The sequence below is a fragment of the Phoenix dactylifera genome, chromosome 9, assembly GCF_051530095.1.
Source record: "Phoenix dactylifera cultivar Ajwa chromosome 9, Ajwa_hap1_PhDact_Kaust_v1.1, whole genome shotgun sequence".
Classification (NCBI taxonomy): Eukaryota; Viridiplantae; Streptophyta; class Magnoliopsida; order Arecales; family Arecaceae; genus Phoenix; species Phoenix dactylifera.
In genome coordinates this window covers 10,415,007-10,437,300 of record NC_143198.1, presented here as the reverse complement: position 1 = coordinate 10,437,300, position 22,294 = coordinate 10,415,007, and the positions used below count along the sequence as shown (strand labels likewise).

General features: G+C 41.2%; 1 protein-coding gene across 1 annotated transcript; it reads right to left on the bottom strand.

Moving 5' to 3' along the window:
- Positions 1-2,265: 2,265 nt before the first annotated feature.
- Positions 2,266-4,079, bottom strand: LOC149752830 (uncharacterized). The gene is made up of 2 exons (XM_089925479.1): positions 2,371-4,079; positions 2,266-2,290 (listed from the first exon to the last, which is right to left on the bottom strand). Exons 1-2 carry the CDS (start codon positions 4,077-4,079, stop codon positions 2,266-2,268), a joined length of 1,734 nt encoding a protein of 577 aa, XP_089781605.1.
- Positions 4,080-22,294: the final 18,215 nt, after the last annotated feature.

Genomic DNA, 22,294 nt, shown 5'->3' with positions numbered 1-22,294 from the left:
TCTTCAGCATTTACTATGTAAAGATAAGTGATCAATCTTGGTGAAGCCTTAGAGTCTTCTAGAGCAGCCTCCTTCTCTTGAATTTCCATGACTAGTCCATATAAAGCTTCTTTCATTTGTTTTGCCCTTGCTCTAGTCATTGGACCTCCAATTCCTTGTAATGGATCTTTGGAATTAGCTTGAACCATTCGGCCAGCCCCTTGATCTCTATCATTCCCTCCCTCCTCGAAAGGATTCGTCCTCGAATCACCTACATCAAATAAGGATAAATCAGCAACATTAAAAGTAGCACTAATATTACTATAGTTGCTTGGCAAATCCAGCTTGTAGGCGTTGTCATTGATCCTCTCTAAGACTTGAAAAGGTCCATCTCCTCTAGGCTGTAGTTTGGATTTTCGTTGTGTTAGAAACCGTTCTTTCCTCATATGCACCCAGACCCAATCACCAGGTTCAAAAACAATCTTTACACGTCCTTTGTTGGCTTGCTTAGCATATTGCTCATTCTTCTTTTCAATGTTAGCCCGAACCTTGGCATGTAAATCCTTCACAAATTCTGCCTTTTGCTTTCCATCAAGATTAGCACGTTCTTTAGTAGGCAAAGATAGAATATCCAAGGGAGTTAAAGGATTAAAGCCATAGACAACTTCAAAAGGTGAAAATGAAGTAGAAGAATGAACAGTTCTGTTGTATGCAAACTCAATGTGCGGTAAACATTTTTCCCATTGCCTTAAGTTCTTTTGAATGATGGTACGTAACAAAGTAGTGAGTGTCCTATTAACTACTTCAGTTTGTCCATCCGTTTGAGGATGTGCAACAGTAGAAAATAAGAGTTTAGTTCCTAATTTATTCCACAAGGTGCGCCAAAAATGACTTAGGAACTTCACATCTCTATCACTAACAATTGTCTTAGGCAAACCATGCAAACGAACTATGTCTTTAAAGAACAAGTCAGCAATATGTATTGCATCATTGGTTTTAGAACATGCAATGAAATGAGCCATTTTGCTAAATCTATCAACAACAACAAATATGCTGTCCTTTCCACTTTGAGACCTTGGTAATCCTAAAACAAAATCCATAGAAATATCAATCCAAGGTTGGTTAGGCACGGGTAAAGGTGTATACAAGCCATGTGGTAAAACTTTAGATTTCGCTTGTCTACATGTAATGCATTTATCATAAACAGCTTGCACATCATGCTTCATGTTAGGCCAATAAAAATGTTCATGCAAGATATCTAAAGTCTTTTGCACACCAAAATGTCCCATCAGACCACCCCCATGAGTTTCTCTGACAAGCAATTCACGGATAGAACAAATAGGCACACACAACTGATTTTTCTTAAATAGAAATCCGTCATGCCTATAATACTCACCAGATGCACTCTTTTTGCATGTATTCCATGTTTGGCAGAAATCAGAATCATTGGCATACAAGTCCTTAATCAATTCAAAACCAAGTAACTTAGTTTGCAAGGTAGTAAGTAAAGCATACCTTCGAGACAACGCGTCAGCAACGATATTTTCTTTTCCATGTTTGTACTTGATGAAATAAGGAAATGTTTCTATGAACTCCAGCCACTTAGCATGCCTCTTATTAAGCTTACCCTGGGATTTCAAGAACTTCAAGCTCTCATGATCAGAATGAATGATGAATTCCCTCGGCCACAAATAATGCTGCCATGTTTGAAGAGTTCTCACTAATGCATAAAGTTCTTTGTCATATGTTGGATAATTCAAGGCTGCCGCACTTAGCTTTTCACTAAAATAAGCAATTGGTTTGGAATCTTGCATCAAAACAGCTCCTATTCCAATTCCGGATGCATCACATTCAACTTCAAAAGCTTTATCAAAGTTAGGCAAACTTAACAAAGGTGCATTAGTTAGCTTATCTTTCAAATCAGTGAAAGCTTGTTCATGCTGATCATTCCACTTAAAAACAATATTCTTTTTAACAAGTTCATTTAAAGGTGCAGCAATAGAACTGAAATTTTTAACAAACCTTCGATAAAAACTTGCTAAACCATGAAAACTTCTTACCTCGTTCGCATTCTTAGGTGTAGGCCAGTCCCTGATTGCCTTCACCTTCTCCTCATCCATGCTAATACCTTGAGAACTAACAACAAAACCAAGATATACAACAGATTCCATGCAAAATGTACACTTCTTAAGATTAGCATATAATTGGTGTTCTCTCAATTTGCTAAAAACAGCATGCAAATGTTGTTCATGTTCATCCAAGTTCTTACTATAGACTAAAATATCATCAAAGTAAACTACCACAAATTGACCTATGAAAGCACGCAAAACATGATTCATCAATCTCATGAAAGTACTAGGTGCATTAGTTAAACCAAAAGGCATCACTAACCACTCATACAATCCATATTTAGTTTTGAATGATGTCTTCCATTCATCTCCCTCTTTCATACGAATTTGATAGTAGCCATTTCTCAAATCAATTTTAGAAAACAAACAAGAGCCATGTAATTCATCAAGCATATCATCTAATCTTGGGATAGGATGTCTATACTTAACTGTTATTTTGTTGATGGCTCGGCAATCCACACACATGCGCCATGTTCCATCTTTCTTTGGGACTAGGATGACAGGAGCCGAACATGGGCTAAGACTTTCTCTGACAATTCCCTTTTTCACCAGCTCATCCACTTGCCTTTGGATTTCCTTTGTTTCTTCGGGATTAGCTCTATATGCAGGTCTGTTTGGAATGGTAGAACCGGGCATGAAGTCTATTTGATGCTCAATGCCTCTTAAGGGTGGTAGTCCATTAGGAATCTCTTTTGGAAATATGTCCTCAAATTCCTGCAATAAAGTCACAACAACACTAGGCAAGGAGGGGTTAAGATCGTTAGTAGAAAGATAAACATCCTTGTACATAAGTACAAGTAGTTGCTGTCTTGAGAACATAACACTCTTAACCTCATTTTTTTCAGCAAACACACTCATTTTTTTACTTTTCTCTTTTTTTTGAATACTTTTCTCTCTGCTCTCAATCTCACTCCTTTCATTTGCATTTTTCCTCTCGGACTCACCTTCTCTCTTTTTACACTCTCTCGCTATCCGAATCTGATCTTCATAAGCTTGCAAAGGTTTGAGAGGGGTTAGGACTACAGTGCGGTTGTTCAACATAAAAGAATAATGGTTTTTGTATCCATTGTGTGTAACCTTCCTATCAAACTGCCATGGTCGTCCAAGCAAAATATGACTAGCATGCATTGGTGCCACATCACAAAGAATCTCATCTGTGTATTTGCCAATTGAAAATGAAACGAGCACTTGCTTGTTTACCCTCACTTCTCCACATTCATTTAACCATTGCAACTTGTATGGATTAGGATGCTTCATGGTGGGTAACTCCAGCTTATCTACTAACAAAGTACTAGCAACATTAGTGCAGCTTCCGCTATCAATAATCATGGTACATACCTTTCCCTTCACATGACATCTAGTATGGAAAATATGTTCACGTTGCTCCTTATCACCATCATCCTTAGGCTGGATGCTTAGTGCTCTTCTTGTCACCAACATATCTCCATGTACAGGTTCTTCAATGTCAATATCACTGTAATTTTCTAAGGGTGGCATCTCATCCTCACTTGAACTAGCACTTTCAATGTCACCATTCTCCAACATAATCATAATCCTCTTGTTTGGGCATTGGGAAGCAATATGCCCAAATCCTTGGCACCTAAAACACTTAACATTACGTGATTTAGAAGAAGTGTTAGTTTCGGTTTTACCTTTTGAAATAGCAACCGAATCTTTTGGCTTTGCATCTTCTTTTGTTTTTGAGGCAGATTTGTTATCCTTCCAATTAGACTTCCATGTGGAACTAGAAGCCAAACCCGATTTGGATCCTTTGGACTTGATTTGCTTTTCTATTTTGATGGCCTTGTGCAACAGCTCCTCCATCTCCACATAGTGTTGCAATTCAACCACATCAGCAACCTCTTTGTTTAAGCCTCCAATAAATCTTGCCATGGTAGCCTCTCGATCTTCCTCTATATTAGCTTTAATCATTGCCATCTCCATTTCTTTATAATAGTCTTCCACACTCATGGAGCCTTGAACCAGCCCTTGTAACTTTCTATGTAAATCTCTATGTAATGGCTAGGTACAAATCTCTTGCGCATTACCAATTTCATATCTTCCCATGACCGAATTGGCCTTTCTCCAATCCTTCGCCGACTAATCATCAATTGATCCCACCATATGCTTGCATAATCCGTGAACTCAACGGCTGCCAATTTCACCTTTTTCTCATTTGAATAGTTGTGACAATCAAACACATGTTCAACTTTTCTCTCCCATTCCAAGTAAAGTTCGGGATCATTCTTTCCTTGAAAGATAGGAATCTTCATCTTGATGCTGCCCAGATTATTATCTTTTGAATCATCGGCCTTCTTTCCCCTTCTAGAGTAAGATTCATAATCTAAATCTTCTTCATCATCTTCAAACATCTGCCCCCTCAAAGGTTTGATTCTGCTTGGTGATTCCAAATCATCCATTCGTGCACCAAGCTTAGTAAGTTGATCAGCAATGGCTTTCATCCATAACTTCATATCAACATCTGGTTGTTCACTACCTCCACTACTCATCTTTGTATGCTGCAATCAAAAGATTAGTATAAACAGAATAGGTCCTCACACACTCCTCTCTCGGGTGGACACTCTTTTATGGCTTTTTCTTGATGATGAACTCACACTCTTGCCTTTTACCACTCAAGCCAGCCCTCTTTATGTTCTTGAAAGAATCAAAATCAACAAATCACAAAGAGCGATCAGATGGATGGTGGCAAATCTCCAAGAAAATCAGAATTTTAAGGACTTCGATAGGCAAATGGTACTCACAAGAAAAATTGTCTTAAAGCATCAAGAACATAAGAAGACTTCAAAAGGAAGTAAAGGATATGTAATAGAAACAACTAGAAAGCAAGGAGAAATAAGAACAAGCTAAGCAGCCTTGTAATACGTAAAACGGTCTTGTAACAAGTGAAACAACCTTGCAACAAGGGGTCTTCAGCTTTGCAACAAGTGAAACAGCCTTGTAATTAATGCCCCTTAATCAATAACCTTCTTTCTTTCTTTCTTTCTTTCTTTCTTTTCTTTTCTTTTTTTTTTCGTTTTTTTTTTCGTTTTTTTTTTTCGTCTTTTTTTTTTTGAATCAAACTAAGTAACAGAAGATTAAAGAACAAAACAGATTAGAGGAAACAAGAAACACAAGGAACTGAAAAAAAAACAGAAATAAGAGAACGAACAAAGAAACTTAAAGAAATAAAATAAGAACAAAGGAACAAAGATGATAAAGGATAAGTAACCTGATTTCAAGAACCAAAGCTCTGATACCAAATGACAAGAACCCACCAGGAGACCTGCCCTAGGAACCCTTGAATCAATTTGCTATACTTGCCCCGAGATCGCTAGAAAAACAAGTTGTAGGAGATCAGATTAGAACTCTAAGGAAACTAAGTCCTTAAAACCCTAATCCTTGAAGACGCCACAAAGGTTGATCACTCCCTTTGATAAGTCAGAATTTTGTATTCTAATCCAAGAACACAAAAGAGCATAGCAAAGCTTGCCAACACTTTAATTCATTCATAATAATCCCTTGGTTACATATGGCAGCCTTTATATAGGCTTCAAACTAAGCTATTGGAAAGGACACCATCCCCTTTCCAAGGCAATAAGTAAAAAAACGTTTTCCAAGTCACAACTTCCAAGTTACAACTTCAAAATAATAAATGACACAACTTTCAAGGTTCCTAACTACGAAGTACATGAATAACTTAGGAAAAACGAGTTGACAAGTCAAAACTTCATGTACAAGTAATTAGGAACACAACAAGACTCAAGCCCAAAAGTACCCACGAAAAATGGGCCTAAATAGCATCTCCACGTGGATCAGCCTTGTTTAATGGCTTCAAGCTTTGTTCTTCAGCATTTACTATGTAAAGATAAGTGATCAATCTTGGTGAAGCCTTAGAGTCTTCTAGAGCAGCCTCCTTCTCTTGAATTTCCATGACTAGTCCATATAAAGCTTCTTTCATTTGTTTTGTCCTTGCTCTAGTCATTGGACCTCCAATTCCTTGTAATGGATCTTTGGAATTAGCTTGAACCATTCGGCCAGCCCCTTGATCTCTATCATCTCCTTTTCATGAACCGTATACCTACTCTCGGTGTCGTTCAACTTCTGACTCTCGTAGGCCACTGGGTGCCCTTCCTGCATGAGCACCCCTCCAATGGCGAAATTTGATGCATCGGTGTGGACTTCAAAAGAAATAGAAAAGTCCGGTAGCACGAGGACCGGCTCTGCTGTGACCGCCTGCTTGAGACAATCAAATGCCTCCTGATATTGGTTTGACCACCGCTATGGTCGATCCTTCGTTAACAAATCCGTCAGTGGGGCGCATAACTTCGAATATCCGGTGATGAACCTCCTATAGTAATTTGCCAAGCCAAGAAAAGAGCGTAAGTGTGTAACACGTGTAGGTACCTCCCACTCGGCTATGGCTGAAATTTTTGAGGGATCCATCATGAGCCTTCCATCCCCAATGATGTGCCCGAGGAACGGCACCCTCTGCTGTGCAAACACACACTTCTCCCTGTTGACCACCTAATGGATTTTGATGAATACAAAACACTAGAGTATAATTCCCTTTATATTAACAATTTATTTGAGGATTTCAGGTGTTTAACTAAGAATATTGTTAAGAATTGTCAAGGCATGTTTCCATATTTTTCAAGGATTTTTTGAAAATTTTTTGAGATGAAGAAAACAGATCAGGGACAGCCGAGACGTCTCCGGTTTGTCCCAGAGACGTCTCTGGCACGAAGAGGATGAATTGGCACGTCTGGAGACGTCCCCGGCACCTGGCGAGGCATCTCGCAGGGTCGGAGTCGACTTCCGACTCTGCGGAGTCGACTCTCTCAGAGACGGCAGAAAGGCCGATTTCAAGGGATGCGCGCGAGTCGTCTCCGAAGGACGCGGAGTCGTCCCCACGCATAAAAAGCAAACTTTCCGAGACGTCCCCAGAAAGCGCGGAGTTGACTCTCTCAGGGGATTCCAGAGGACTTGTTTTTCGGTGATAAAACTGCAGAGTCGTCCCCGACGTCGCGGAGTCGTCCCCATGCAAAAAGCGCAAACATCCCGAGACGTCCCCGTAAAGGGCCGAGCCGACTCTCTCAGAAAAACAGAAAAACAAGCATTCAAGCTGTTCTTCTTCCGAGACGTCCCCGTAAAGCGCCGAGTCGACTTCAAACATCGTCAAAAGAATTTTTATAAAGCCGAGACGTCTCGCGTTGAAGCGGAGACGTCTTCGGAGCACCTGGGACGCGACTGACACACTTTTGCAGGTTTGTTTGAATTTCAAACGGTCATTTCTTTGTGTCTAACGGATCTATTGCTTGTAGGGCTATAAAAGGGAGCTTTTAAGTGCCTTTAAACAACTTCTCACCAACCAAACACAAGATCATTCAAGAGAGAAGAAAGAGAAAGAGGTTCAAGGGAGTTAGTGCTTTCAAGAGGAGAAATCAAGTGCATTCAAGCTTTTCCATCTGATTTCGTGCTCAACTACTCACTCCCACTCGGCATTCAAAGCTCGCATTCAAGCCAACGTGATCCACATCGGAAGAATCACCATAACCCACGTTTCCAACGGCAAAAAGGGTTCTTCCAGTTTTGATATTTCTCATTGTTATATTTGCTTTCTTAAGAGCCTTTAAATCTTTGTAAAACATTTGATTATTGTGCTTGTTCCAGTCAAGGGACTTGGAACAAGGGATAGGCGTCCCAAGCCTAGGTTAAATTGGGGGATTGTAGGGTTCGTTGTTAGCCCGAGGTAAAACAACGAGTTGGGTAGTGCACTCGCAAAACTACCGGACTGTAATCGTTGATTATAGTGAAAATTCCCAAAGGTGTTTGGGGAGTGGATGTAGGGGCAGTGGAAGCTCCGAACCACTATAAACCTTTGTGTGTTTGCATTTGATTGTGGTTGCAACTTTAGTTTCACCTTTGCACATACACTTGTGTGTTTTGTTTTAATTAGACAAAAAGTTTTAAAACACCCAATTCACCCCCCTCCTGGGTGACCATCTCTGGGCAACAAGTGGTATCAGAGCAGGTGCTCTGTGTATTTCTTGAAGACCTAACCGTCTTTGCCAAAGATCAAGATGGCAACACCCTTCAACAATGTTCCTGCTGAGGGGCAGGCTACCAATAGACCTCCACTCTTCAATGGGACAAATTATTCCTATTGGAAGACTAGAATGAGAATTTTTATTCAAGCACAAGATTATGCCTTGTGGAGGGTCATAATCAAAGGACCACATGAACCATATCACATAGTTAATGGCATTCAAGTTCCCAAGCCTGAAGAGGATTGGGATGAGAATGATAGTAGGATGGTTCAACTCAATGCTAGAGCCATGAACTCATTGTTTTGTGCTCTAGATGTAAATGAGTTTAATAGAGTATCCACCTGTAGTTCCGCCAAGGAAATATGGGATAGGCTTGAAGTTACCCACGAGGGTACCAATCAAGTCAAAGAGTCTAAAGTGAACATTCTAGTTCACAAATATGAGTTATTTAAGATGGAACCCAACGAAACTATCTCATGCATGTTCACACGCTTCACTGATATAATAAATGGTCTAAAGAATTTGGGTAAATCTTACACTAACCCAGAACTTGTGAGTAAAATTCTCAGGTCCTTGCCAAAAGCTTGGGAAGCGAAGGTCACGGCGATCGTAGAAGCTAAAGACCTCAACACGTTGGCACTTGAACAACTATTGGGCTCATTGATGACGCATGAGCTCACAATGAACCAACATGAAGAAGATGTGCCAAAGAAGAAGACAATCGCACTCAAGGCTACTTCAAGTGTTTGTGAAGAAGAAAGCGGTGAGAGTGAAGAAGAAAGTGAAGATGAAGACTTGGGCTTAATAGTAAGGAAGTTCAAAAAATTCATGAGAAGAAAGAAACCCTTCCCAAGAAAGAAGTTTGGAGGGAGAAATGATTGGAAAAAGGAAAAAGAAAAAGAAAGAGACCCAATCATATGTTATGATTGCAAGAGACCGGGACACATCCGCTCCGAATGCCCTCAACAGAAGAAGCACTATGAAAAGAAGAAGAAGAAGGCGTTGAAAGCAACTTGGGATGATAGTGACACATCCTCCTCCGAGGAAGAGAAGGAAGAGACCGCCAACTTGTGTTTCATGGCATTCGATGACGATGAGGTATGTCAAAGCTCGACTATAGATTTTACTTTAGAAGAATTATATGAAGCTTTCCAAGAGCTCATGAGTGATTGTAGTATGTTAGGAGCAAAAAATAAAGAATTAAAGGCCTACAATCAAAAACTAAAGGAAGACATTAAAAACCTATTGATTGAGAAGGAGAGCTTTGAAAATGTTAACACCATTGACCTAGAGAATAAAAATTCAAAACTTAGCATTGAAAATAAAACGGCAAAAATACTCATTAAGGAATTAAATCTAAAAGTTAAATTCCTACTCAATAATAATACCTCACTTGCACAAAATATTGAATCCCTTAAAAATGATAAGGAAGAATTGGCTAAAGAAAATTTGGACCTCAAAAATGAGGTACATAAGTACAAACCAATTGTGGAGAAATTTACACATAGCTCTGAAAAATTAAATCTTATTCTATCCAATCAAAGAGCTGTTTTTAATAAAGCCGGATTAGGATACAAAACTAGTAAACAACAAAAATATCTGAAGAATTTTTTTGTGAAAGCAAAAGATATCAAAACTGAAAAACCTACATGCTTTCATTGTGGAAAAAGTGGACATAAAGCCTATTCTTGCATTCAAAGAAAGATTCAAACTAACAAGAATACATTTGTAAAGGATAAAAATACAACTAAAGTGTGGGTGCCTAAGGGAACCAACTATACTAACCAAGAAGGACCCAAGAAAACTTGGGTACCTAAGAGCTTCACATGATTATTTTGCAGGTATGCCTTGCAGCCGGAAATAAAAAGAGAATGTGGTATCTTGATAGTGGTTGCTCAAGGCATATGACCGGTGACAAGAGCCTTTTCGTCACCTTGAAATCAAAAGAAGGAGGAGTAGTCACATTTGGAGACAATGCTAAAGGTCAAATCATTGGCGTTGGTAAAATCTCCATATCACCCTCCTCATTTATTGACAATGTATTGTTAGTTAATGGATTAAAACATAATTTATTAAGTATAAGTCAATTTTGTGACAAGGGCTTTAAAGTGTCTTTTGAATCTTCACTATGCATAATTAGTAGTCCAGTTGACAATGAGATCATACTTACAGGACATAGGCGTGGAAATGTTTACATGGTAGATCTTGATGATCTCACCATGAAGGATGGCCAATGTCTTGTAGCCATGGATGCCAAGGTCAATGAGACTAGCTGGTTATGGCATCGTAGGTTAGGGCATGCTAGCATGGATCTAATTTCTAAATTGATTACAAAAGATCTAGTCAAAGGACTACCAAAAATAGACTTTGAAAAGAACAAAATTTATGCTGCATGTCAACTAGGGAAACAAACAAGAAGTTCCTTCAAGTCTAAGAACATAGTCTCAACATCAAAACCCCTAGAACTAATTCACATGGATTTATTTGGACCCACTAGAACTGCTAGTCTAGGGGGTAAGAAGTTTGGTCTTGTAATTGTTGATGATTTTTCATGTTTTACATGGGTTTCATTTCTTGCACACAAAGATGAGTCCTTTCCCGCTTTTATCAAGTTTCATAATAGGATTTCGAATGAACTCAATCTTAAACTAAAAGCAATTAGGAGTGATCATGGTACCGAGTTTGAAAATCAGCATTTTGAAAAATTTTGTGAAGAAAACAGTATCAATCACAATTTCTCGGCCCCTAGGACACCCCAACAAAATGGGGTGGTAGAAAGGAAGAATCGCACACTAGCAGATATGGCTCGTACCATGTTGTGCGAATCGGATCTACCAAAGTACTTTTGGGCTGAAGCAATAAATACTGCTTGCCATATTTTAAACCGTGCTTTAGTTAGATCTATCTTAAAGAAAACACCTTATGAGTTGTTGAAAAATAAGAAGCCTAATATAAGCTATTTTCATGTTTTTGGTTGTCGCTGCTTTATTTTAAACAATGGAAAGGACAATCTAAGTAAATTTAGTGCTAAATCAGATGAGGGGATATTCTTAGGTTATTCCTCATCTAGTAGAGCATACAGGGTCTTCAACAAGAGAACTCTCGTTGTTGAAGAATCCATTCATGTTGTTTTTGATGAAGCTAATGGAGATTCTTCTAGAAAAGAAGAAGATGGTGATGCAGGTATACTTGAAGACAGGATGAAGGAATTCTCCATACAAGACAAACAACATAAAGATAAAATCAAAGAAGATACAATTCAGCAAGATGAAGAAGATCAACCTCCAGCGAGAAATCAAGATCTTCCTAAGGAATGGAGGTATGCACATGGTCATCCAAGGGATCTAATCCTTGGTGATCCTTCACAAGGGATAAGGACAAGATCCTCTTTAAGAAACACTAGTAATTATCTTGCATTCGTTTCACAGATAGAGCCTAAATCACTAGAAGAAGCCGAAAAAGATGAAAATTGGATGAATGCTATGCAAGAGGAATTAAACCAATTGAACAAAATCAAGTTTGGACTCTAATGAAAAGACGCCCTAATGTTTCAATTATAGGCACGAAGTGGGTATATAGAAATAAACTAGATGAAGATGGAATAGTAATAAGAAACAAAGCTAGGCTAGTAGCCAAAGGATATAATCAGGAGGAAGGAATAGATTTTGATGAAACTTTTGCTCCTGTTGCTAGGTTAGAGGCTATTAGACTACTTTTGGCATATGCATGCTTCATGGATTTCAAACTCTATCAAATGGATGTAAAAAGTGCCTTTTTAAATGGTTATATAATGGAGGAAGTTTATGTAGGACAACCTCCAGGTTTTGAGAACCACTTACATCCAGATTATGTTTTTAAATTGCATAAAGCATTGTATGGACTTAAGCAAGCCCCTAGGGCATGGTATGAAAGATTAAGTAATTTCCTAATTGAAAATAAGTTTAAGAGAGGAAGTGTAGACAAAACCCTCTTCATTAAAAGAAAAGGGAATGACTTATTGCTTGTGCAAATTTATGTGGATGATATAATTTTTGGTGCTACTAATGATAGTCTTTGTCAAGAGTTTGCTAAGCTTATGCAGGGAGAATTTGAAATGAGCATGATGGGTGAGCTCAACTTCTTCCTTGGGCTACAAATAAAACAATCAGAGGAAGGCATCTTCATCAGTCAGTCCAAATACATCAAGGAAATGTTGGAAAAGTTCAAGATGAAGGATGCAAAGGAAATCAGCACACCCATGGGCTCAAGTTGCAAGCTTATGAAAAAGGTAAAAGTATAGACTGCAAATTGTACAGAGGTATGATAGGTTCTTTACTTTACCTTACTGCTAGTAGACCAGACATATTATTCAGTGTTTGCATGTGTGCTAGATACCAGGCATGTCCTAAGGAATCACACTTGCAAGCTGTTAAAAGAATATTCAGATATCTAGTAGGAACATCTAATGCAGGCTTATGGTATTCTAAACAATCTGATATAAATTTAATTGCTTATTCCGATGCTGATTTTGCCGGGTGCAAACTCGACAGAAAAAGCACAAGTGGCACATGTCAATTCTTGGGTGCTAATTTGGTTTCTTGGTTTAGCAAGAAACAGAATTCAGTTGCCTTGTCATAGCTGAGGCTGAGTACATTGCAGCTGGAAGCTGTTGTGCCCAAGTTCTTTGGATTAAGCAACAACTTGAAGATTTCGGTATCAAAATGGACAACATACCAATTAGATGTGATAATACAAGTGCAATTAATTTAACAAAAAATTCTGTTCAACACTCTAAATCAAAACACATAGAAATTAGGCATCACTTTATAAGAGATCATGTGCTAAAAAATGATGTGATGATTGAGTATGTATGTACTGAAAATCAATTGGCCGATATCTTTACAAAGCCCCTTTGTAAAAATAGGTTCAATTTTTTAAGGAATGCTTTGTGCTTTATGATCCTAGCAAATAGATTGAATTTGTAATGCAATGCTTTGTAAGTTCTAGAGATACATGTGAATGCGACTCAAACTAATAATACACTTCAAGGTCACAAATAGCAAACCTAGTATAAAATAAGTGAAAACATGAATCTATCAAAGTTAGATGACGAATTGTTTGACTTTTCGGAGGATGGTTACCCTCCCTTGGACTCTTCATGGAGATATTTTCAGAGCCTATTTCATAGGCATTCGAAATTTGGTCAAACATTCCTCATTTCAATATTGATAATTCAAAAATCATTATCAAACTTTTATAGGATATATTATTGAAGGGAAGGATCACAAGCAAACTCACTCTATATTCACCAAAAGAAATCACACTGATTATTGTGGTTGAATAAAATAAATTGGAAAAAGATAGAAATCATTCTGAAATTTTTCAGTGCCAGAGACGTCTCTGGCAAATCACAGAGACGTCTGCCCAGCGAGACGTCTCGCATTAGTCGTGGAGACGTCTCGGAGACCGAATGAAAGTTTTTAAAATAGGTCGAAACAGCTCGAGCCGACCCGAGCTATCTTCTTTCGTCCCCAACGAAAACCTAAACCCTAGCCTCCATCCTCTCTCCACCACAAACCAAACCAAAATCTCTCCCCATTTCCCTAGGTTTCCAATCCATGGCACCTAAGAAAGCTAGGCGAACGGGTGGGAGGCGTCCTAGAGTAGCAAACGACGACGAGGAACGGAGGGAAGAGCCCTCCGCACCGCCTCCTCCGGTTGCTCCGCCAACTGTGACCCTCTCCTGTGCGAATCGCACAGTAACCACAGGTAGATATATAGATTTCCAGTTTCTAGCTAGTGAGGGGTTCTCTATTGGAGAGAGACTCCGTGCTCAAGGTTGGGAACACCTATGTTCCCTAAATATATCAACCTATCCCGGGCTAGTGAGAGAAATGTTTAGCAATATGGCCTTAGGGGACTCGGGGTACACCGGATATGTCCGAGGCACATTGATAGAAATCAATGAGGACATCCTATCTAGCTTGTTACAAATCCCCAAATACGGTGAGGCTCCGACCTCACATCCCCAAAGGGAGATTGCCCTAAACCTACTTTTAGGAAGAGAGGACTGCGGCCCTCTTGACATAGTTAAGTCCCAAGACCTCAATGCCGAAATGAGATTGCTTTTGAGTATAGTTAACCGGGTCTTGTTTCCAAAAACCGGTCGCTTCGATTTCGTTTCGGAGCGAGACTTAGCTATTATGCACCATATCTTGCTAGGGATTCTCCTAAACCTCCCTAGGCTCATGTTGAACTACATCTCCATATGTCATAGGTATTCCAGATTTAGCATACCATATGGGATGGTTTTCACCCTACTGTTCAAACATTTTAAGGTTCCAATTCCTGAAAATGAGCCAGAAAAACCTTTGAGAAACACTGACTACTATAATGAGAGCACATTACATAGGATGGAGTTTCACAAGAAAGACGGGTCTTGGGTTAAGGCCCCTAAAAGAAAATCCCAAACCATAGAGCCTGAGATCCCACATCAGGAGCCTGACCACCTCTCTCCTCCACATAGCCCTATGGCCTTTCCTGATGTACCTTCCAGCTCGGCTGGACCATCCACCTCAGTGCCTCCTCCTCCAGTCAGTGGATCACTGTCCCTATCAGATGAGCAGATGCACACTCTAGCATCTGTGATATGCCAGCAGATGAGGGAAGAGATGAGATCAATAGTCTCTGCTGAGTTAGCTCCCATCCGTACCTCACATGAAGCACTCCTACAAGAATTGAAGGAAATCAAAGCTCAGATAGAAGCTACAGCGTCAGAATTGGTTCATGTGGGAACAAGCCAAACCTTAAGATCAATCGAGATACAGGCTGAATTGAAGATCATATCGGATGGTCTTCAAGAGTTGACGAGCCCTGGAGGCAATGTGGGCACTGTGGCTGCCCAACTTAGAGGAAGGATTGACAGGGCAACCCGTGAGTTCGAAGCACTAGTGGCAGCCTTCAATCAATCTCAAGGAGATCACTTTAGAACCCTAATGGATTCAATAAATGGATTTATAGAGGCTGCGGCTAGGGCTATTGAGCGTGGTCGCCGGTGAGGGACATTTTGTAGACATCTAGGGTTCATCTTTTTGTAAAACCCTAGGCTTATTTGAAACTTCTTTTGTATTAGCAATCAATACTTGTAATGACTTCAAATGATTGTAATACAATATGAAGGTCATACCTTTCTTTTTGAAACTTTGTGTATATTTCTAATTCTGTGGTATCAAACTCTGTGTATGTTTCTAATTCTGATGCTTTGAATGATCAAACTTAACAATGTGCAATAATATTACTCCTTTCCCACCTTGACAATGCATATGAAAAAGGGGGAGCACAACCTGTAATAACTGCATTTGAAAGGTCTGAAATGAATTCCAAAACAAAGGGGGAGTGAAATGAATGCTGAATTCATTAATAGAAATAACTTGGAAAGAGGGAGCATAACTTGAATATCCTTGAGTGATTCATGGTAATATGCTGAATTCTAATAGGAATTGCGTTTTTTAGGTACCTAAGAAAAATTTGTCCCCTTCATTGTTGATGACAAAAAGGGGGAGTAGAACCAATATATGGAGTAGAACCAATATATGGAATGCAAAATACAAAGTTTACACTAATATTTAAAAGTTGAATTAGAAAAGATAAAATTGAAGAATATTGGCTTTAAGACAATTGCCCTTCTGGAAAAGAAAGGGGGAGTCAAAAAGTATTTAGCTTTCAATTGTCTTTAGCATCAATATTTCATTAATTTACATTTTAACTTAATTCAAATTCAGTTGATATGCCAAAATTGCTCAAGAGCTACTAAGATCAATACTTATGCATAAGGATAGAACTGAAAGTTGACTATATTGAATTATGCACACTGTATCTAGCTCTAACCAAAACACAATACTTGTACATCTGATCAAATACTGTGTATATGTTTAAATTTCGAATTTTGCATATACTCAGTATTTTGTCATCATCAAAAAGGGGGAGATTGTTAACCCCCTAATGGATTTTGATGAATACAAAACACTAGAGTATAATTCCCTTTATATTAACAATTTATTTGAGGATTTCAGGTGTTTAACTAAGAATATTGTTAAGAATTGTTAAGGCATGTTCCCATATTTTTCAAGGATTTTTTGAAGATTTTTTGAGATGAAGAAAATAGATCAGGGACAGCCGAGACGTCTCCGGTTTGTCCCAGAGACGTCTCTGGCACGAAGAGGATGAATTGGCACGTCTGGAGACGTCCCCGGCACCTGGCGAGGCGTCTCGCAGGGTCGGAGTCGACTTCCGACTCTGCGGAGTCGACTCTCTCAGAGACGGCAGAAAGGCCGATTTTAAGGGATGCGCGCGAGTCGTCTCCGAAGGACGCGGAGTCGTCCCCACGCATAAAAAGCAAACTTCCCGAGACGTCCCCAGAAAGCGCGGAGTCGACTCTCTCAGGGGATTCCAGAGGACTTGTTTTTCGGTGATAAAACTGCGGAGTCGTCCCCGACGTCGCGGAGTCGTCCCCATGCAAAAAGCGCAAACATCCCGAGACGTCCCCGTAAAGGGCCGAGCCGACTCTCTCAGAAAAACACAAAAACAAGCATTCAAGCTGTTCTTCTTCAGAGACGTCCCCGTAAGGCGCCGAGTCGACTCCAAACATCGTCAAAAAAATTTTTATAAAGCCGAGACGTCTCGCGTTGAAGCGGAGACGTCCGGAGCACCTGGGACGCGACTGACACACTTTTGCAGGTTTGTTTGAATTTCAAACGGTCATTTCTTTGTGTCTAACGGATCTATTGCTTGTAGGGCTATAAAAGGGAGCTTTTAAGTGCCTTTAAACAACTTCTCACCAACCAAACACAAGATCATTCAAGAGAGAAGAAAGAGAAAGAGGTTCAAGGGAGTTAGTGCTTTCAAGAGGAGAAATCAAGTGCATTCAAGCTTTCCCATCTGATTTCGTGCTCAACTACTCACTCCCACTCGGCATTCAAAGCTCGCATTCAAGCCAACGTGATCCACATCGGAAGAATCACCATAACCCACGTTTCCAACGGCAAAAAGGGTTCTTCCAGTTTTGATATTTCTTATTGTTATATTTGCTTTCTTAAGAGCCTTTAAATCTTTGTAAAACATTTGATTATTGTGCTTGTTCCAGTCAAGGGACTTGGAACAAGGGATAGGCGTCCCAAGCCTAGGTTAAATTGGGGGATTGTAGGGTTCGTTGTTAGCCCGGGGTAAAACAACGAGTTGGGTAGTGCACTCGCAAAACTACCGGACTGTAATCGCTGATTATAGTGGAAATTCCCAAAGGTGTTTGGGGAGTGGATGTAGGAGCAGTGGAAGCTCCGAACCACTATAAACCTTTGTGTGTTTGCATTTGATTGTGGTTGCAACTTTAGTTTTACCTTTGCACATACACTTGTGTGTTTTGTTTTAATTAGACAAAAAGTTTTAAAACACCCAATTCACCCCCCTCTTGGGTGACCATCTCTGGGCAACACTCCCTCTTCACAAAGAGTTGGTGCTGCCGTAGGGTAGAGAAGACTTGCCTCAGGTGTGCCACATGCTCATCCAACATCTGGTTGTACACAACAATGTCATCCAAGTATACTACCATGAATTTATCGATGAAGTTGTGGAGTACATGCTGCATCAAAGCACAGAAAGTTGCTGGTGCGTTGGTGAGGCCGAAAGGCATGACAAGGTACTCGAAGCTTCCGTACCTTGTCACACATGCAGTCTTCTCAATGTCCTCCTCTGCCACGCGAACCTGATAGTACCCGCTGCGAAGATCCAACTTGGAAATTCATTGTGCCTTGTCAAGTTGATCGAACAAATTATCAATCCGAGGAATGGGGTACTTGTTCTTCACCGTGAGCTTGTTGAGGGCCCTGTAGTCGATGCAGAGTCTCAACGAACCATCGTGCTTCTTCTGAAAAAGTACCGGTGCTCCATACGGACTCTTCGAAGGTCGAATAAACCCGCTGTCCACCAACTCCGTTAGCTGCCTCCTCAGCTCCTAGAGTTCAGGTGGGGCCATCCAATATGGTGCTTGAGCTGGTGGACGTACTCCATGCACCAAATCAATCCGATGATCGATTTTCCTTTTTAGCGGCAATTGCTTGGGTGACTCGGGGGGCATCACATCCCCGAATTCAGGGAGAACACCCTTGATGGGCACTGGAATCTCCTCTCCTTCCGGTAGTTCTTCCTCCTGAAGGGATGCAATATATGTTGGAAGTCCTCTTCTCAGTCCCTTTAACTTGCTTCCCTGGAACTACGCAAGCTCCACTCAGATTCAGGACCACCACCACATCTGAATCCGGCTTTATTATGGCTTGTAGCTGGGTAAGCAAAGACATGCCGATGACCACCTCGTAGTCGTCGATCGGGGCGACCACCGCTGTCACCCGTCCGGTCCATGCGCCGAATTGGATATCAACATCCTTCGACGTTCCGCTGGTAGCCACTTCTGCGGAGTTGACCGCCTTGAACGTGTGTTCATCATGTTCAATCTTCAGATTTAACCTCTTTGCCGTAGCTAGGCCCACGAAGAAGTCAGTGGCACCCGTGTCAATGAGTGCCTGGAAGGTGTGACCACCAATGCAGATAGGTGCATAGAGTAGATCTCATGGCCCCTTGGCCTTCAGGGTATTGAGACTAAGTGAGCCCATCCTTTGGTCGGTCTCTTGCTTCTCCTCCACCGCCATAGATGCTATCTTGCCCCTTAATGGACAGTCCTTCACCTTGTGCGGTCCATTGCAAATATAGCATGAGATAGTGCTAGTACCTTGCGCCACCCCTTTGCCCTTCGCTTGGGAAGCCCCTCCACCCGATGAGCTCAAATTCGAGCCTTTTGTACCTCCTTTGTGACCTGATTTTGCTCCCCCACCTTTGCCCTATTTCGATGCTTGGGCTTTGGGAGCAGTGGGTTGAGTCTTGAACTCGATGAGAGCCTCCGCTTGAGCTATCGCCTCGTTCAAACTCTGGACTCCTCTTCGCTGCAATTCCATCTTTGCCCATGGTTTGAGCCCGTCAGGGAAAGTGACGAGAGAGTCCTCGTTGCTGAGGTCTGGTACCTCCAACAACAATTCGCTGAACTCTCGCACATACTCACGCACATCGCCCTTTTGCGTGAGTCGCTGTAGTCATGCTCGAGCATCATCCTTAGCAAACGCGGGGAAGAATTGCTTTCGAAGTTCAGTTTGGAACTGTACCCAAGTGGTGATTGGAACAGCCCCTCACTTCACATCGTCGGCCCGACGTCGCCACCAAAGCATCGCCACGTCCCTCAAGAACATGGCCACCGTGCTCACCTTCATGGCTTCCTCCCTCACGTTGGTAACCTGCAGGTATTGTTCCACGGCGAAAAGAAAGTTATCCACCTCCTTTGCGGACCGTCGTCCGCAGAACTCCTGTGGCTTAGGAACATCAAGCTTGTGCAGGGGGCGCGTAGTCTCTCTTGCGACCTCCATTGTCAATGGAGAAGAGGATACACCTATGGTGGTACTCTCCTTTAAAAGGTCAACCACCTGATTTTGGAGAGCCTTCATCATGATCTCCAACTCCTCGTTACGCCGCAGCACTTCCTTATAGCGCCGCTCCATATCGAAGGAAATCTGGTTCAGCTGAGCGGCGATTTCACCTCGGAGGGTTGCGTCCCTACCCTCAAGGTCCTCCATCCGCCCTTCAACCTCAGCTATTTGGGCCTCGCACTTCCGTAATCGATTGTCGGCGGAGATAACCGGAGATGCAATACATAACCCATACAGGGAATCATCAACTGGATGTGCTCCACCCATTGCCGTGCCTCCTCCTGAGGCTAGATTGGGATCCACGGTCGAGAATGATGCGTCGGCCATTTCCACCATGGAAGTTACCGCAGAGGTCATCTCCTTCGTTTCTGGTATGGCTCTGATACCAAGTGTCACGTACGAAGGGATTTTAAAGCGAATCCCAACAACGTGCGGCTCGGTCTACCGAAGATAATCGATCAGCCTTTCTGGCGTGGGTACCTAGTCTCTATGACTTAAGTCACGCCTAACAACGATAATACAGCGAAGCACAACACCAGAAAATACCACGAAGGAGAAGGAGAAATATAGGGGAAGAGAACTTTATTGAATAACCACTCAAATGATTACAATAAGCTCTCCTGGCCTCTCCAGCTCTACCGGATCCCAATCCCTCCCCTTTGAGGTCCTCTTATAGAGGAGCAACCTCCAGTTACAAGTCCCTCACGAACTCAACTTCCCATGCACAAGATAAGGATGAATTCTAGATAAGATAGAAAAACCCTGATTCCCGCAGGATTCTGCGCAATCAGATAAAACAGTCAAGTTCGTGCCTCAAACGAACTCAGATTACCATGAAACTGGATTCGTTGGATTCGGGATGAAATGTCATTCCCGATTGCTATTTTTTCACTTTGAACGGACTTCTATAGAGTTTTCGAAATGCCCCTCAAAGTGAAAGCGCGTGGAAACAGCGTTACAGCCACGTCTTCTGACCATACATATTTTCAGTTATAAAAATGTGTTAAAACGTGTCCCTTGCCTTCTGGAGACTTATGCCACGTTTCTCCATCAGTGGCACACATTTCCGTGCATCCCAATTTCCCGAATTCAGTCCATGCTTCGAGACAAGCCCGCAACACTAAATCAGTCTCGTTGCAGCAGCTTTCCTCCTAATGATGAACCAGCATATATTCTCAACAATACACATCTTGGAGCACGTGCCCACGGCCCCATGCTCTTGGGTATTCCTCCTACATCTTGCACACGTTTCCCTAGGTGATCCTAGGGTCCATATTTGGTCTCCAGGTTGCCCAAATCTCTAGAGAGCACCGTCAGACCTCGAACCCATCTAGCGACCTGATCTGGTTTATACCTTGATCCGCGTCCGGTCCAGCCCCGATTCGAGGAGCCGTGACAACAAGATTAAGTCAGTTAGGTTTTTCTATGGACAGTGAGCTCAGTCGGGATTTGATCCTGCAATCACTACCTGATTCATTCTCTCAGTTTGTTGTGAACTATCACATGAACAAATTGAATACCTCTTTGCCTGAGCTATTAAATATGCTCAAAACAGCTGAGGGCCATATCAAGAAAGAAAAGGTGATGCAAATAATGGCATGATTACAAAGGAACCCGTTCAAGTTCCAAATGGGCCGGTTACAAGAGCACCAGCTGAAGTGTTCAAGGAGGCATTAAACGGGCTGGTTAAAGAAGTTTGGGCTCAAGCAAATTTGTGGAGGTCCATTGAAGGTGATGAACATGTTCCACAAGGATGGAATTCCGTAATTCATGTTGTGGAATAATCCAAAAGAAATCCTCAAAGATTGCAGCACAATTGGCATGTTGATGCAAACCTCAACGAACCTGCCATGAGACCCAACAACAATAGTTTAGAAAATCAATTCCTAAATCGACCAAAAAAGGTTAAAAGAAAAGGAATGTAGACCCCATTGCTATAAAAAGCAAGAAACCTATATTATCAAAGGATTAGGAATATTGACCCCGTGACTATAGAGAGTTAGAAACCAATATTATCAAGGGTTGAAGGTTCAAGTAGTTGTACTTGAAACTACCATAAGTTCTACACAAGAACAATAGAGAGAAAATTCTCACAAGAAGATTATATTTCGAAATTGCTTGATTACAAGTGAAAACACCAAATATTTATAGGCAAAATAAGCCTTGGGTGCATTGAACCCACTAGACAAACATTAAATGAAAGTTGGTAAAGATGAAAGGAATTAATACTACTTAAAGTCTTAGCAGCAATTAATTAACCTTGGGAGGTTGCAGCAAAACTTCCAACTATTTTGACTAGGTTCATCCTTCATTTGCAAGCCTCAAAATGTCCTTTAGCCTTCCAAAAGCCTAAGATAAATGCACCATAAAGAGGAGTCCGAATTTGAAAGGTTTAGACTCTTCTTTTCCATGTTAAATAATTAATTGGGCTGGATATTGTCGAAATGGACTTGCCACATATCAACCATCTTCAAGTCCAAATATTCATGTGGGCTAGAACCTTCTCTTTGGGCTTGAGTTAATAAAGTTTGGACAGCTTCTTGAAGTTTCTTGGCCCGAGCTCTTGTGATTTGGCCCAATTGGAATCTACACATCATCTGGAGCATCTTCTTTGTCCTTGTCAAAGTCCTTGAGCTGG